Source organism: Balaenoptera ricei, chromosome 19 (assembly GCF_028023285.1).
Source record: "Balaenoptera ricei isolate mBalRic1 chromosome 19, mBalRic1.hap2, whole genome shotgun sequence".
Classification (NCBI taxonomy): domain Eukaryota; kingdom Metazoa; phylum Chordata; class Mammalia; order Artiodactyla; family Balaenopteridae; genus Balaenoptera; species Balaenoptera ricei.
Genome location: NC_082657.1, coordinates 26,973,753 through 26,991,139, shown reverse-complemented (window position 1 = coordinate 26,991,139; position 17,387 = coordinate 26,973,753). Strand labels below are relative to the sequence as shown.

Sequence of the window (17,387 nt, the reverse complement as noted above, 5' to 3'; positions counted from 1 at the left end):
AAAGCAGATTTAAACAAATGGCAAAACTTGAAGATGTCAATCCTCCCTAAGTTAATTTATAAACTCAATGCAACCTTAATAAAAAATCTGAGTTATTTTATTGAGTTAGACAGACTGATTTTAAAGTTCATACAGAAAAACAAACATGCAAAAAATAACCAGGAAAATTGTCAATTGACTTTCAGTAAGGGTCCCAAGGAAATTAAATGGGAAAGAAAATCTTTTCAACAAATAGTGTTAGTACACCCTGCTGGATATCTACATGTGAAAGAATGAAGTTGGGCCTCTATCTCACAGCATACACAAAAATTAATTCAAATTAGATCATAAGCCTAAATGTAAGAGCTAATCAAACTATAAAACTCTTCAAGGAAAACAGCAGTAAGTCCTTGTGACCTTAGGTTAGGCTGTGGTTTCTTAAATATGACACCAAAGCACAAGTGACAAAACAAAAAATAAATTGGACTATATAAAAATTTAAAACTTTTTTTGCTGCAAATGATATCATCAAGAAAGTGAAAAGACAGTTCACAGAATGGGAAAAACTATTTGCAGATCACATATCTGAGAAGGACTTGTGTCCAGAATATATAAAGACCTCTTACACCTCAATAGTGAAAAGAGATAGCCAGGACATGGAAGCAACCAAAGTGTCCATCGACAGATGACTGGATAAAGAAGATGTGGCACATATATACAATGGAATATTACTCAGCCATAAAAAGGAACAAAATTGGGTCATTTGAGAGACGTGGATGGATCTAGAGACTGTCATACAGAGTGAAGTAAGTCAGAAAGAGAAAAACAAATACCGTATGCTAACACATATATATGGAATCTAAAAAAAAAAAAAAAAAAGTCATGAAGAACCTAGGGGCAAGATGGGAATAAAGATGCAGACCTACTAGAGAATGGACTTGAGGACACAGGGAGAGGGAAGGGTAAGCTGGGACAAAGTGAGAGAGTGTCATGGACATATATACACTACTAAATGTAAAATAGGTAGCTAGTGGGGAGCAGCCGCATAGCACAGGGAGATCAGCTCGGTGCTTTGTGACCACTTAGAGGGGTGGGATAGGGAGGGTGGGAGGGAGGGAGATGCAAGAGGGAGGAGATATGGAGATATATGTATATGTATAACTGATTCACTTTGTTATAAAGCAGAAACTAACACACCATTGTAAAGCAATTATACTCCAATAAAGATGTTAAAAAAAAATAGTGAAAAGAAATAACCCAATTTTAAAAATGGGCATAGGATTTGAATAGAATTTGTCTAGAGAAGATATACAAATGGCCAATAAGTACATGAAGAGATATTCAGCATTGGAGAAATGCAAATCAAAATCATGAGATACTATTTCACACACTGATGGCAATAACAAAAAAAGATGGCAATAATACAAAAGACAGGAAATAACAACTGTTGGTAAAGAAAGTGGAAAATTGAAACGCTCATACACTGCTGATAGGAATGTAAAATGGTGCAGCCACTTTGAAAACAGTCTGCCAGTTTCTCAAATGGTTAAACAGAGTGATCCAATGTGATCCAGCAATTCCACTCTTAGGTATATACTTAAGAGAATTGAAAACCTATGTCTACACAAAAACTTATACATGAATCATGCTTGTACATGCTGTTATTAGCAGCATTATTCATAATAGCTAAAAAATGGAAAGAGTCCTGATGTCTATTTGATAAACAAATGTGGTATATCCATATAATGAAATATTATTTGACAATGAAAAGAAAGGAAGTAATGATATATGCTGCAACGTGAATGACTTGAAAATATATTACGTGAAAGAAGCTAGTCACAAAAGATCACATACTGTACGATTCCAACTATAGGAAACATCCACATAGGCAAATTTATAGACAGAAAATAGATTAATAGTTTAGGGCTGGGAAAGGGATAGAGAGAGAATGGGGAATAACTTAATGGGTACAGAGTTTCTCTTGTGGGAGGTGGAGCAAGAAATGTTCTAAAATTAGATTCACAGCCCTGGGAATATACTAAAAACCATTGAATTACACCATTGAATTATTTTTTGTTCCATTTGTTTTTTTCTCAAGCCTTCCCAATAATTCCATGTGATCTGGCCAGCCATCTTCAGGATTAAATAATCTTCTTTAAGGTAATTCTTAAATCTTGCCCTAAGTAAACAGCCTCTGAGGTTAGTGCAAAGTCTACTAGGGTTTATTTTTTTTTTCTTCCAGTTTTATTGAGACATAATTTACATACAGCACTGTATAACTTTAAGGTTTACAGCAAAATGATTTGACTTTCATACATCATGATATGATGACCACAGTAAGTTTGGTGAACATCCATCATCTCATATAGATACAAAATAAAAGAAAGATTCCTTCTGATGAGAATTCTTAAGATTTACTCTCTTAACAACTGTCATATGTAACATACAGCAGAGTTAATTATATTTACCATGTTGTACATCACATCCCTAGTACTTATTTACCTTATAATTGGATATGTGTACTTTTTGTGTACTTCATCCAATTCCCCTTCCCCCCCACCTCTGGTAACCACAAATCTGATCTCTCTTTTTTTTTTTAATTTACCCCTCAAAGTCTAGAATTCTTTTTTTTTTTTAATATTTGGCTGCATCGGGTCTTAGTTGCGGCACGTAGGGGCTTTGTTGAGGCGTGCGGGATCTTTTTCGTTGTGGCAGGCTCTTCGTTGTGACGCGTGGACTTCTCTGTAGTGTGGCGTGCATGTTTTCTCTCTCTAGTTGTGGCGCGCGGGCTCCAGAGCGCGTGGGCTCTGTAGTTTGCAGCATGTGGGCTCCTCTGATTGAGGCATGCGAGCTCAGTAGTTGTGGCCCGTGGGCTTAGTTGCCCCGCAGCATGTGGGATCTTAGTTCCCCGACCAGGGATGGAACCCAATGCCCCCTGCAGTGGAAGCGTGGAGTCGTAACCACTGGACCACCAGGGAATTCCCTATATTCTCAGTATTAATCTCCTGTCAGATATATGATTTGCAAATATTTTATCCCATTCTGTAGATTGTCTTTTCACTTTCTTGATAGTGACCTTTGATGCACAAAGCTCTTAATTTTGATGAAGTCCAATTTATCTAATTTTCATTAATTTTTATTGTTAATTGTGGTAAAATACACAACATATAAAATTTACACAAAATATAAAATTTACCACATTAAGCATTTTAAAAAATATTTAATTTATTTATTTTTATTTCGGCTGTGCCGGGTCTTAGTTGCAGCATGCTTGCGGGATCTAGTTCCCCGACCAGGGTTTGAACCCCGGTCCCCCGCATTGGGAGTGCAGAGTCTTACCCACTGGACCACCAGGGAAGTCCCCATCTTAACCATTTTTAAGTGTATAGTTTTGTAGTAGTAAGTATATACACATATTTGTGCAACTGATCTCTAGAACTATTTTATCTCCCAAATCTGAAACTCTATACCCATTAAACAACAACTTGCCATTTTCCCCTCCCCCACAGCCTCTGGTAACCTCTATTTTACTTTGTATCTCTATGAATATGATTACTCTAGGTACCTCATATAAGTAGAATCATACAGTATTTGTCTTTTTGTGATTGGTTTATTTCACTTAGCATAATGTCTTCAGGGTTCATTCATTTTGCAGCATGTGTCAGAATTTACTTCCTTTTTTAGGCTGAATAATATTCCACTGTGTATTTACCATATTTTGTTTATCCAGTCATTGTTTGATGGACATTTGGGTTGCTTCTACCTTTTGGCTATTGTGAATAATCCTGCTATGAATTTGGGTTTACAGATAGCTCTCTGAGACTCTGCTTTCAATTCTTTTGGATATATTCCCAGAAGTGGAATTACTGGATCATATGGCAATTCTAGTTTTATTTATTTATTTATTAAAAAATTTAAAAAAAAAATAAATTTATTTATTTATTTATTTTTGGCTGCATTGGGTCTTTGTTGCCGCGTGCCGGCTTTCTCTAGTTGCAGCGAATGGGGGCTACTCTGTTGCGGTGCACAGGCTTCTCATTGCGGTGGCTTCACTTGTTGCGGAGCACAGGCTCTAGGCACGCGGGCTTCAGTAATTGTGGCACGCGGGCTCAGTAGTTGTGGCTCGCGGGCTCTAGAGCACAGGCTCAGTAGTTGTGGCGCTCGCGGGCTCTAGAGCACAGGCTCGGTAGTTGTGGCACATGGGCTTAGTTGCTCGGTGACATGTGGGATCTTCCCTGTCCAGGGCTCAAACCTGTGTCCCCTGCATTGGCAGGCAGATTCTTAACCACTGTGCCACCAGGGAAGTCCCGGTAATTCTATTTTTAATTTTTGAAGGAACCAACATACTGTTTTCCATAGCAGCTGCACCATTTTACATTCCCACCAACAGTACCCAAGGGTTCCAATTTCTCTGCATCTTTGCCAACTCTTGTTATTTTCTGTTGTTTTGTTATTGTTAACAGCCATCCTGATGGGTGTGAGGTGATATTTCATTGTGGTTTTGATTTGCATTTCCCTAATGATTAGTGATGTTGAGCATTTTTTCATATGCTTGTTGGCCATGTGTGTATGTTCATTGGAGAAATATTTATTCAAGTCTTTTGCCCATTTTTTAATCAGGTTATTTGTTTTTTGTTGTTGTTATTGAGTTGTAAGAGTTCTTTATATATTCTGGATATTTAACCATTTATTAGATATATGATTTTCTTCCATTCTGTAGGTTGCCTTTTCACTCTGTTGATTGTGTCCTTAGCATGGAAGTTTTAAATTTTAATGTAATTCAGTTTACCTATTTTTACTTTAATTGTTGCCAAATTCAATGTCATGAAAATTTTCCCCAAGGTTTTCTTCTAAGACTGGTTTAGTTTTAGTTTTTACATTTAGGTCTCTGATCCATTTTGAGTTAATTTTTGTATATAGTGTGGGTTAGGGTCCAACTTCATTCTTTTGCATGTGGATATACAGTTTTCCCAGTACCTTTTGTTGAAAAACTGTCCTTTCCCACTGAAAGGTCTTGACATGACCTTGTCAAAAAAATATATATATATATATTTTTGGCTGCACCACACAGCATGCAGGATCTTAGTTCCCCACCAGGGATTGAACCTGTGCCCCCTGAAGTGGAAGCACGGAGTTTTAACCACTGGACTGTCTTGTCAAAAAATCAATTGACCATATGTGTGAGGGTTTGTTTCTAGACTTCCTATTCCACTGGTCTTTATGTTTGTCCTTATGCCTATACCATAGTTTTAATTACTGTAGCTTTGTGTTAAGTTTCAAAGTTCGGAAATGTGAGTCCTCCAGCTTTCTTCTTCTTTTTCAAGATTATTTTGATTGTTCAGGGTCCCTTGCAATTCCGTATGAAAATGAGTATCTGCTTTTCCATTTCTGTGAAAAAGACTATTGGAATTTTGATAGGGATTGTGTTTGAATCTGTAGATTGTTTTGGGTAATACTGACATGTTAACAATTGTAAATCTTCCTATCCATGAACACAGTTGTCTTTTCATTCTTTAATTTCTTTCAGCAATGTTTTCAGCATATAAGTCTTTTACCTTCTTCGTTAGATTTACCCCTAAGTGTTTTATTATTTTTGATGCTATTATAAATGGAATTGCTTTCTTAATTTTCTCTTCAGATTGCTGGTGTATAAAACAAAACTGATTTTTGTTCTTGGACCCTACAATTTTGCTAAACTTGTTTATTAGCTCTGGTGGCTTTCTTATGGATTCTTTGGAATTTTCTATGTATAGGATCATGTCATTTATGAATAGAGATAGTTTTACCTCTTCCTTTCCAATTTGGATGCCTTTTATTTCTTTTCCTTGTCTAATAGCTCTGGCTAAAACTTCTAAGTACAACGTTGAATAGCAGCAGTGAAAGTGAGCATCCTTATCTTGTTCCTGATCTTAGGGGGAAAGTTTTCAGTTGTTCATCTGTGAATATGACGTTAGCTATGGGTAAAATAGACCTTTTAATACTAGTGCAGGGACAAATGGGTAGCCATTTGGAAAATGATCTACTTTTATCATGGAATAATGAATGATCTACTTTTAGCATTTTCCAAATGGCTACCCATTTGTCCCTGTAACATTATTTAAAAGTTCACCTTAATGCACTGCTAACATGAACTAATTCCTCTGTAATCTTGGTGTAGAAAGTAAGGGTATTTAACTCTGACTTAAAATCCAGAAGCGTTAAAAGAAAAGTGATAAATTTCACTAAATTAAATTCTTGCATGACAAAAATTCCATAAAAGAAGTTTGTGGGAAAAAGTATTCACAATCTATGCCACAAAAAAGGATAATTTTTTTTTAGATGAGAATACTTCTATAATTCTTTTTTTAAATTAATTTTTATTGGAGTACAGTTGATTTACAATTGTTACTTTCTGCTGTACAGCAAAGTGAATCAGTTATACATATACATATATCCACTCTTTTTTAGATTCTTTTCCCATATAGGTTATTATAGAGTATTGAGTAGAGTTCCTTGTGCTGTACAGTAGGTCCTTATTAACAATATTTTTTATCTACAAAGAGGTCTTAAAAATTGAGAGAAAAAGTTATAACAACCAAGTTATAACAACCAGATAGAAAAGTGAGAATTAGCCATGAACAGACAACTCACAAAAAATAAGCCATAAACATGACTCTCAAATATAGGAAAAAAAGTTAACATTCACTCATAATTAGAGAAATGCAAATTAAAACAATACCTATCAATGGCAAAAATTTAAAAATATGACAGTATTCTTTGTTGGTGAAGCTGTGGGGAAACAGGTGCTCTCATACATTGCTGGTGAGAATAAAAATTGTTATAATTGTTATAATTTTTATAATTCTCCTTCTGAAGGGAGATTTGGCAATACCTAAAAATACTGCATAGGTATTTATTTACCCAGCAAGACCATTTCTGGGAATCTACCATGAAGATATACCTCCAACAATATGAAAATACATATGCAGATATTCATTACAGCATTGTATATAACTACAAAATATAGGACACAATCTAAATGCCTATACATAGGAAAGTAATTAAACTGTTGTGTATCCATACAGTGGAATAATGGAGCTATAAAAAAAGAATGAGGATGATCTCTATCAATGGAGATGTGGATATGGAGTGTTTTTGAGAATATACAGTTAAGTGAAAAAAGTAAAGCACAATAGTACTTATAGCATACTGCCTTTTATGTAAGAAAAGAGATATAAGACAATACACATATATCTGTTCATCTGTGCAAAATCAGTACCGGGGGGTTAAACCAGAAAATGAAGTTACTGGTAACCTATAGGGGGTAGGTGGGAAAGGGGTGCAAGGAAATGGAGAGGCGGGAATTCGGTAGTAGGAATGAGGAAGGAGTGACATTGAATAGGATGGGGAAGAAAAGAACTAACCCAAGTAATTTTGAAAAATATCATCTTGACTGGATACTGTAATGTTGAAGACATAAAAAAACTGTGCATTAATGCTGTAATCTAGTCAGTAAATGTATTTCTCACAGGGGTATAGATTAGCAATTCTATCTATGCTTTATGTGTGTACTAACTGAACAAATAGGTAAATATGTTTTTAGATAATAAGAACTGGGTTTCTCATAAGGAGAGGAGGAGGCTAAAATGAACTCTGTTGGGTTGGATTGGAATCTGCGATATCACTATATGTGTGCGTTAGTATGCATACATATATTTCCTAACTCTGTCCACTGTGAGGAACTAGAAGTGATGACACCTCAGCAGTAATGAACAAACTTAGCATCCAATTTTTTATTTCTAAGTATGATTCTCCAATAAAAGGAACCAGGGCTCTTTAGAGAAGTGGTCGACTGCAGGACTTAGATGGGGTAAAGGTGCCTGGAAAATCTTTAGGTGTGCCAGATAATAACAAAATGCTTTAAAAAAAAAAAAAAGAAAGAAAAGGGGGAATATTGTTGAAGGAACATGGGAGCCAACCTGAAGGAGTTCCTAATGACCAAAGCTGGAACAATTTGAGCAAAAGAAATAATGATATCATTGAATTAATAAAGTAAATATCCATGAGTCTATGCTGATATAAATTTAAAAATGGGGCAGGGGAAGGGACAGTTCTTCCTTTATAGTAGAATTTCAATTAATAACTGTGGAAGAATTGCAGGAAGTAGAAAGCCAGCATTAGCTAAACAGTAATTATTGTTGCAGACAAGATGCACTGATGGACAGTAAAATTAGTGAGTGAAAATTTGAGGAGAAACAAAAGTTTTGTATAGAATCTAAGTATAGTATTTTATATAGATTTGGTTTTCTTTGATGATTGAGTTTTTATTGTTTATTTTCTCTACAGAACATACCATGAACAATACCATGTCTTCGAAAGATTTACGAATACTTTTTTTATATGAATTTAAACTAGGACATAGTGCAGCCACGGCAAGTAGAAACATCAATTCTGTCTTTGGAGAAGGCTCTGTTAGTGAAAGGACTATCCGATGGTGGTTTGAAAAATTTCGTTCTGGGGATCTGAGTCTGAAAAATGAGCCTCGAGGGAGACCCAAATCTGTTTTAAATGAAGATCAGTTGAGAGCCATGGTGGAAGCTAACCCCAGAACAGCAATTCGAGGTCTTGCAGCAGACTTAGGAGTTTCTGCTACAACAATTTCTCGACACCTGGCTGCAATAGGAAAGGTGAAAAAATTGGACAAGTGGGTAGGTACCACACCAGTTAATGGACTATCATAAACTCAGATGGTTAGAGGTATGCTCATCCCTTAAGATTTGAAAGAACAGAGACATATTTTGGAGAGGATCATAAGCTCTGATAAAAAATGAAATTGAAAGTGGTTGGGGCAATGGTTGGATTTTGATGAAGTTCCCGAATGTGTTCAAACAATCACTGCAACCAAAAAAGGTTCTGGTAATGTCTGGTGGTCTACAAAGAGTGTTTCATTACTGCTTTTTAACCCAGGTATAACTAACAGTAGCATCTCACTGTCAAAAAGTTGAAATTATATATCAAAAAAGGTGATCTAAAAGCACTCTGTATTGGTTAGCAGACATGGACCTATACTGTTGCATGACAACATTTGACCACAGAAATCACAAACCATCATAGAGAAGTTAACTGAATTGAACTAAGAAATTTTCCCACATTCATCATATTCACCTGACTTTTTTTCAACCAGTTACCACCTTTTCTGTCATTTGGAACTCTTTCTGAGAAACAAAACTTTCTCCAATTGAGAAGCAGTAATTGGAGGATTTGAATAAACATTAACAATGCTAAATTTTATAAATATGGTATATGCCATTTAATATTTGGGGAAAGCAGTTAATGCTAACAGTGCATACTTTGGTTGAATAAAGCTTTTCTTTTTCTCCAAAATATTTAACATTTTCATTTGACCCATAAAAAGGCAATTTCATGTGGTTCAACTTGATACCTTCCCAGACCCTGGCAGAATGTGAAGACTGAAAGGTACCTAAGGTATGGAAAACTACAAGCTGCCCCTGAGCTTTGGGCTTCTTCACTGGAGGAATGTGGAGCAACCCAGTGTATGTGTGTGTGAAAGATGCTTAGGGGCCAGCCATGCAAAGGTCTGGGTAAAGTGGGTTCCAGGGAGATGAGCTGCCTCATCAGAGGCTCTGAGGCTCTCAGAAAAAAAAAATTTTTTTAATTAATTAATTAATTTTTGGCTGCTCTGGGTTTTTGTTGCTGCACGTGGGCTTTCTCTAGGTGCAGTGAGTGGAGGCTACTCTTCGTTGCAGTGGACAGGCTTCTCATTGTGGTGGCTTCCCTTGTTGCGGAACATGGGCTCTAGACGCGCAGGCTTCAGTAGTTGTGGCTCGTGGGCTCTAGAGCGCAGGCTCAGTAGTTGCGGTGCACGGGCTTAGTTGCTCTGCGGCATGTGGGATCTTCCCGGACCAGGGCTTGAACCCGTGTCCCCTGAATTGGCAGGCGGATTCTTAACCACTGCGCCACCAGGGAAGTCCTCTCAGAAAATATTTTTTGACTAAAGAAATGAAAGTATGTTTCTAACACTAGAAGGCATGCACACATGGCTCAGTGATGCTTTTGGGTGTAATACTGACTCTGTCACACAGAGCCAGTCCTTTCTTTCATATGTTTTCCATTCTGATTTTATATTTTTAAAAAATGTAGGTGGCCTGTGAGAGACCATAATTAATGGCCTCTTTATGATTTTTTAACTAGATTGCAGTTACTCTTTGTGGCATCTAGGGATTAAGTTGGGATAAAGATACCAGGATGGTCCTCTTCCTGCCTCTTTCGCTCATGACAACCTGCTATGTCTAATCCATGAAGGAGAGGAGAGTTAAGGAATCTTGAAAGGTTAAGAGGTGAGAGGACATCCTGGAATGGATCTTACCTGGAGGGAGAGAGAGACACAGAAAGGGAAGGAAGAAGGGAAATGGAAGGAGAGGTGGAATGGAAATTCCCTGAAAGTAGAATTGACTATGAGCCCAAGGATTAAGGACCATGGGATGGTTTACTGCAAAAAAGAAAAAAAAAAAAAATTGTCCTTTCCTTTGGATAGATGCAACCCTGCACCATGACACATGGCTTGGTGAGCAGAGCATAGGGTGCTTTCAGTCCTAATTTATTCCCTTGGCTGGATGCCCTGGTTGGGAGTCACCTGCTCATTTACTACTCCATCTTTGGGTTTATCAAGGAATCTACAGAGTTTCTGTGGACTCTTGCTTACTCCCAGGAGAGTAAAGCTTCTGATTAGTTCAGACTGATAGGGTAAGAGGACTAAGACTGGAAGTGTGGGAAGGACTTTATTTCAAAGGCAGCACAAGGGTGAGGCTAAATGGTAACAGGGTGAGAGGCAGTGGCTTGGCCAATGGGAAAGAAAGTGGTGTTTCTGGATGGTAGTTGTTTTATGACCCATCTATCCTTCCCTCAATTCTCAGACCCCTTGTCAGACTTCCAGGGCTGGATGCTGAATTTTGGTCTAAAACAATCAGTGAATATCTTTGTCCAGCCCAAATCAGTGGTTCCTGGATGGGTAGGAAACCCAAATAGGAGCAGTGAAACATGATGAGACAGGAAAAGGAGCAAATACAGGATGGTGAGCTATCTTAGCCATCTTCCCTACTATCTCCAACAAGGGGTGTAGACCCAAGAGACAGAAACGGGCCCTGTGGTTCTTGTGAGGACATGGATCCAGTTGTGCCTGAAACTGGTACTACTTATTAGTAGTATTAGTAGCCAGTAACCCTTTTTGCTTAAGCCATTTTGAGTTGGGTTTTCTGTTTGGAAAAAAAAAATTCCTGACTGATAATGCTCCCTGAGCCTTACTTTATTTAACTGTAACCTTTGCAGGGCTTGGGGAGGAAGAGGGACAATTAATGTAAAGGACAGGCACAGAGTAGATGCCCAATAAGTAGTATTTAATACTATGAGAGAAAAAGCAAAAGGAGGCAAAGCGAGGCGTAAGACACCTCTGGAGGCCCCTCTGTGTTCAGGGCAGGCCAGTGGGCTGAGTTCAGTGCTCAGCGAAGGCTGATACCTGTCTCGTACTGTTCAGAGGTACTCAGCTGTAAAGGAGGGCTGGCTTCTAGAGTTGAGCCTGTGGCTTTCCTGCAATGAGTGTTCCCTGACCCAGTGTATTATTGGCCTCGCAGGAAGAAAAGAAAAGCTCTCTTTCAGGACAAAGATGGCATCTTCTTTGTCTATTATTTGTATCTTTTTTAAAAAAAATCATAGCCCATTCCTTTTTGGAAATATGGAGTATAATGTGAACAGAATCAACACAAAATGACTACATTTTCATCACTGTGATGATTATCTCTCCGTTGCTTTGGAAAAGTAGGAACTACAGCTTTAAACTTATAACTCTTTAATTTAGGAGCTATATTGGGTTTCAAGAAAAATGAGAAATTTTATACACAAGACCTCCCAAGCAGCCTAGTGCTCTTGTTATCCTTTCCCAGAAAAGAAAGAAAAGCTTTAAAAGGTTCCTTGGTAGAAACTTTGGTTTGTTTGAGTGTCAAAATAAAGGAGTTGAGATGGAGGCTGTTACATCTCACCTGCCCTTACCCCCCAGGAACTTGGGTTGTAATTACAAAAGGGGATAAAAAATGGCTTTGAGGGAATTCCCCGGTGGTCCAGTGGTTAAGACGCCGCACTTTCACTGACAAGGGTCTTGGTTCGATCCGTCGTTGGGGAACTAAGATCCCACAAGGAGAGCGGCGCGGCCAAAAAAAAAAAAAAAAAAAAAGGCTTTGAATGGCCATTTTGGTTTCTCAAGTACATAATACCTGTATTAGAATAGTTCCTGAGGACTTCCCCGGTGGCGCAGCGGTTAAGAATCTGCCTGCCAATGCAGGGGACACAGGTTCGAGCCCTGGTCCGGGAAGATCCCACATGCTAAGGAGCAACTAAGCCACTGCGCCACAACTACTGAGCCTGTGCTCTAGAGCCCGCGAGCCACAGCTAGTGAAGCCCGTGCTCCGCACAACAAGAGAAGCCACTGCAATGAGAAGCCTGTGCACTGCAACAAAGAGTAGCCTCCACTCGCCGCAACTAGAGAAAGCCCACGCACAGCAACGAAGACCCAATGCAGCCAAAAATAAATAAATCAAAGGAAATTAAAAAAAAAAAAAAAGTTCCTGCCTGGTCTAATTGCTTCCTGTGAGACTAGAGCACCTACAGCCACTTCAACAGCACACATGAAGGATCTTGAGCAAAGTTAGAAGTAGCATCGAAAGCCAGTGGAAAGTGGGCTTTTCCAGCACCCATCCTCAGTATGTCAGATTCTCTCTTCCTCTTTCTTTTGGTGCTTCGGCCATAATAGCTTCCTTTCATTTCCTTTTACCTCAGTTAATTTGCCCATGCTGTTCCTTCTGGCTGAATATTTGCTAATCCTCTTTACCTCACTAACTCTACCCATCATGCATATTTCCTCCAGGAAGTCTCCACTTCCACAGGGAAGCCCCAGAATAGTACCTTCATAATTGTGATCACTGTAGTTATATATTTATTTGTATAATAGTATGTGTTTGTATGAGATTCACAACAGCAGGAACTTTATTTTACTCACAAGGTTGTATCCCCATCAAGAGCACAAGGTCCAGTGCTTCCCTGGTGGCGCAGTGGTTGAGAATCTGCCTGCCAATGCAGGGGACACGGGTTCGAGCGCTGGTCTGGGAAGATCCCACATGCCGCGGAGCAGCTAAGCCCATGAGCCACAATTACTGAGCTTGCGCGTCTGGAGCCTGTGCTCCGCAACAAGAGAGTCCACGACAGTGAGAGGCCCGCGCACCGCGATGAAGAGTGGCCCCCGCTCGCCACAACTAGAGAAAGCCCTCGCACAGAAGCGAAGACCCAACACAGCCATAAATAAATAAATAAAGAAGCTTTCATTTAAAAAAAAAAAGCACAAGGTCCAGCACATAGTAGGTACCTAGTAAGTATTAAATGAATGAATTAAGTGTCAGGGCCAGTATCATCCATTTTGTAGAAAACCCTTGTTTTGGTAATGGTGTAAGTAAGGAATATGTTTGACAGCAGATAATTGAAAACCTAATGAACAGTGGTTTAAAAAGTAGGTCTTGTTTCCTATAATTTATGAAAATTTTCAGACATACAAAATACTTAAATTTTACAGTGGACACCTGTATGCCAACAGCCTAGATTGTACCACTGACATTTTACTATACTGTATTTGCTTTATCACTTATCTACCCATGTAGCCATATTTTTTTTATGCATTTCAATGTAAGTTGCAGGCATTAGCACATTTCCCCCTAAATACTTCAGCATACATATCATTACTCAGAGTTCAATATTTGCTTAAGGTTCTTGTTGAGATAAAATTTAAATTCAATAAAACGCCTAAATCTTAAGAGTACTTTTCAATACATTTTGACAAATGCCAATACTTGTGTAACACAAACCCCTATTAAGATACAGACTATTACTATCGGCCCAGGAAGTTCCCTAATACCCCTTTTCATTTTATCCCCACCCTTATCCTCCAAGAGGCAAACATTGCTCTGATTTTTTTCTACCATGGAATAGTTTTGCTTGTTCTAGAACTGCATATAAATGGAACTACAGTATGTGCTCTTTTGTGTAAGGCTTCTTTTACTGAGCATAATGTTTTTGAGATTCATCCATTTTGTTGTAACAGTAATTTGTTCCTTTTAAAAGCTGATTCATATTCCATTAAATGAATATACTACAATTTGTTTATCTATGTTTACCTATTGATAGACATTTGTGTGTTATTTTCCTCATTTTGGGTCCAGTATGAATAAAGCTGTTATGAATATTCTTGCACAAGTCTTTTTGTAGACATATATTTTCATTTCTCCCGAATAAATACTTAAGATTGGAAATACGGGTCATAGGCTATGTGTATATTTATTTTTCCTAGACCTTTTTCGAAAGTAATTACAGTATTTTTTACCCCCTTTCACTAACATTTGATGTTATTAGTCTTTAATTTTATCTATTCTAGTGGGTGTGGAGCTGAATCTTATTTTGAGCTATTTTCTGCCTTTCACATTATAGGGGATCTAGGGAGGCAGGTCACAACTGGGGTGCTACTCAACAATGAGCAACCCAGGCACTTTCTAGTTTTCTATTCATCCTTCTTAGTGGATTGATGATAATTCCATGCATGGCACTTAGGGTGGCCAGCCTCTAAGATGGCTCCCAATGATCTCTGCCTTTTGGTGTTCTTGCCCTTGTGTAATTTCCTCTCATTGAGTGTGGGCTGGACTTAGTGACTTGCTTCTAATAGAATATAGCAGAATTGATGTGATGCCACTTCCGAGATTAAGTTATAAAAAGAATGTGGCTTCTGTCATTCTTTCTCGGATCACTCATTCTAGGGGAAGCCAGTTGCCATGTTTCGAGGCACGTCTGTGAAGAGCCCATGTGATGAGGGACTGTGGCCGCCAACAATCAAATGAATGAACTTAGAAGTGGATCTCCCCCTAGTTGAGCATTCAGATGAGACTGCAGAATCACATCTGTTTTAAGCCGCTAATTTTGGGGGTAATTTGTTATGAAATGATAGATAACTAATACAACACCTCATTGTCTCATTGTCATAAGATGGCTGCTTTACCTCTAGGGCCTCATATTCATGCTCCAGACAGTAAGAAAAGTGTGAAAGGCAAAGGACAAAGAGGTTTTTTCGGACATGAATCGCTTCATTTTTATCAGGAACTCAGAGCCTTTCCAAAAATCTCACTCAGCAGACTTTGGTTTACATCTTATTGGCCAGAGATAACACCACATGACCCACTCCTACTTAGAAGATGGCTAGAGAGAAGGGGGGACCTGGATGGAGTTTGCATCAGACAGCTGTCAGTGCCTGCCACGTAAAGCACTTCAAAAACCCCACAGAGATGAAGACCTCTTCCTTAACACCCACACCAGCCAAGTGCCCTTTTGGGGAGATTTCCATAAAAAGGACCCAGTCAAATGAAATTTTCAGAAAACTCCTCAGGGCCAGGATTGCAGGGCCTGGGTTCCCGATTCATGCCCTACACCATTCTCCAGGGAAAACTGAGGTACTATCTTCCTCTGCTACTTCTATTCCTCCATTTCTTTGCATTAGAAACTTCAGAGTCATCCTGAAAATGTCCATGACCACCACTCTCCCCCAGCAAAATAGCTCCTTAAGTTTTGCTAATATTATGGCCTTCATTTTTTTTTTAAATTTTGTTATTTTTGGCTGTGTTGGGTCTTCGTTTCTATGCGAGGGCTTTCTCTAGTTGCGGCAAGCGGGGGCCACTCTTCATCGCGGTGTGCGAGCCTCTCACTATCGCGGCCTCTCTTGTTGCGGAGCACAGGCTCCAGACGCGCAGGCTCAGTAGTTGTGGCTCACGGGCCCAGTTGCTCCGCGGCATGTGGGATCTTCCCAGACCAGGGCTCGAACCCGTGTCCCCTGCATTGGCAGGCAGACTCTCAACCACTGCGCCACCAGGGAAGCCCTGGCCTTACTATTTTTAAAATTCCGCCCCTCTCTTTATTGTCCATCCTCTCCCCATGCCTCAGGTCTAACACCTGAGGTATTTTTCTGGCCCAATCATTATCAACTTCAAATATAATCCTGTTACTCCCCAACTTAAAACCCTTACTGCCCCATTGAACTCAGTATGAAGTCCAAACTCCTTACCATGGTAGCAAAGACCCTGCCTGCATAGCTGGATATGACCCACATCTCCAGCTTTAACTCTTTGCCTTGCACTTGGTGTGCTCACAACTGCTAAACTGCTGACCTCTCTGCCTTTGCTTACACTGTCTAATCTGCCTGGTGAGTTCTCACCTTTGATTGGGCAACTCCACCTGACTTACTTAGGGATTCAGTTTTGGAGATGACTCTTCTAGAAAGCCTTCTAGGACCACCAACACCCTCAACAGTGGGTCAGGTGACCTCATTAGCTGTGTACAAATCCTTTTCCCTTTTGCGGGGGTGGGGGGGTCATATTAGGTTAACCTAGTAGAAAATTCAAATAATACAATAGGATATGGAATATGTCTCCCTCCTTTTCCTGCCCTCCAGTTCCTATTTCCAGTTTCTTAATGTATATGCAAGCATAAATAAATATATTTTCATATTATTTTTGCACAGTCTTAAACAAGGTGTACTATGTTTTTCCAGTTAATACTATTTTGGAGATCATTATATCACTTTACATACAGAACTATCATTCTTTTGAAGAACTGCAATGACATTTCGTTGTATGCATAACTTAATTTGCTCAAGCAATTTGTTGATGGACACATGGGCTGTTTCTGATTTTGCTTTGACAAGCAGTGCTGCGAAGTGCAACATTTTTGCACAAATCCATTTGAGCACATGGAGATTATCTTTCCAAACTCTTAGGTATGGGATTACAAGATCAAAGTCGAGGTGAATTTTAAATTTTGATATAACACTCTAGTCAGCCGACTTATTCTTTCCAACAACATTCGAATGTTGGGCCGTCTACACTTCTAGACTACGTGTTTGAGGGCAGGCACCTCCTAGTATTCACATTTGTCTGGCAGAATTGGCCCTCAATTCATATTTGACTTAACGAATTTTATACCTCGCAGAACCGAGTCCAGGGCTGGCATATAGCAGATTCATTAGATGTCTATTACAATTCCTCAATGATTAGACTCGCTAACATTTACTGAAGTTTATCAAACGGTAGGATCTGTGCCAAGCGCTTTACCCCCCACCGCCTTTTTCACTCTCACGTTCTCCTTCCTCTGGGGGAGGGGGCGGGCTCAGCACCACGACCCGCCCCATCTGTGCATTCGTTGGTCGAGCCCGACGCCCGTTACTGCCGAGTCCCGGGCAAACCACGCCTCCAGGCCGTTCGTCTGGCCCAGAGAGGGCGTGTCCATCGTCCCGCCGCACGATCCAGTCGGTCTCCTCTCGTGAGAATCAGTACGCC

The 17,387-nt window shown here is 39.3% G+C and overlaps 1 protein-coding gene across 1 annotated transcript in view; it reads left to right on the top strand.

The window, feature by feature from the left end:
- The window catches only part of LOC132352949 (uncharacterized), a 48,744-nt gene extending 34,643 nt beyond the window's left edge, over window positions 1-14,101 (top strand). Inside the window, exons 3-4 of the mRNA XM_059903752.1 lie at window positions 8,305-8,666; window positions 13,028-14,101. Coding sequence (XP_059759735.1) covers window positions 8,305-8,666; window positions 13,028-13,084 — 419 coding nt within the window. The 3' untranslated portion in view covers window positions 13,085-14,101. The remainder of the gene's footprint in view (window positions 1-8,304; window positions 8,667-13,027) is intronic.
- Window positions 14,102-17,387: the final 3,286 nt, after the last annotated feature.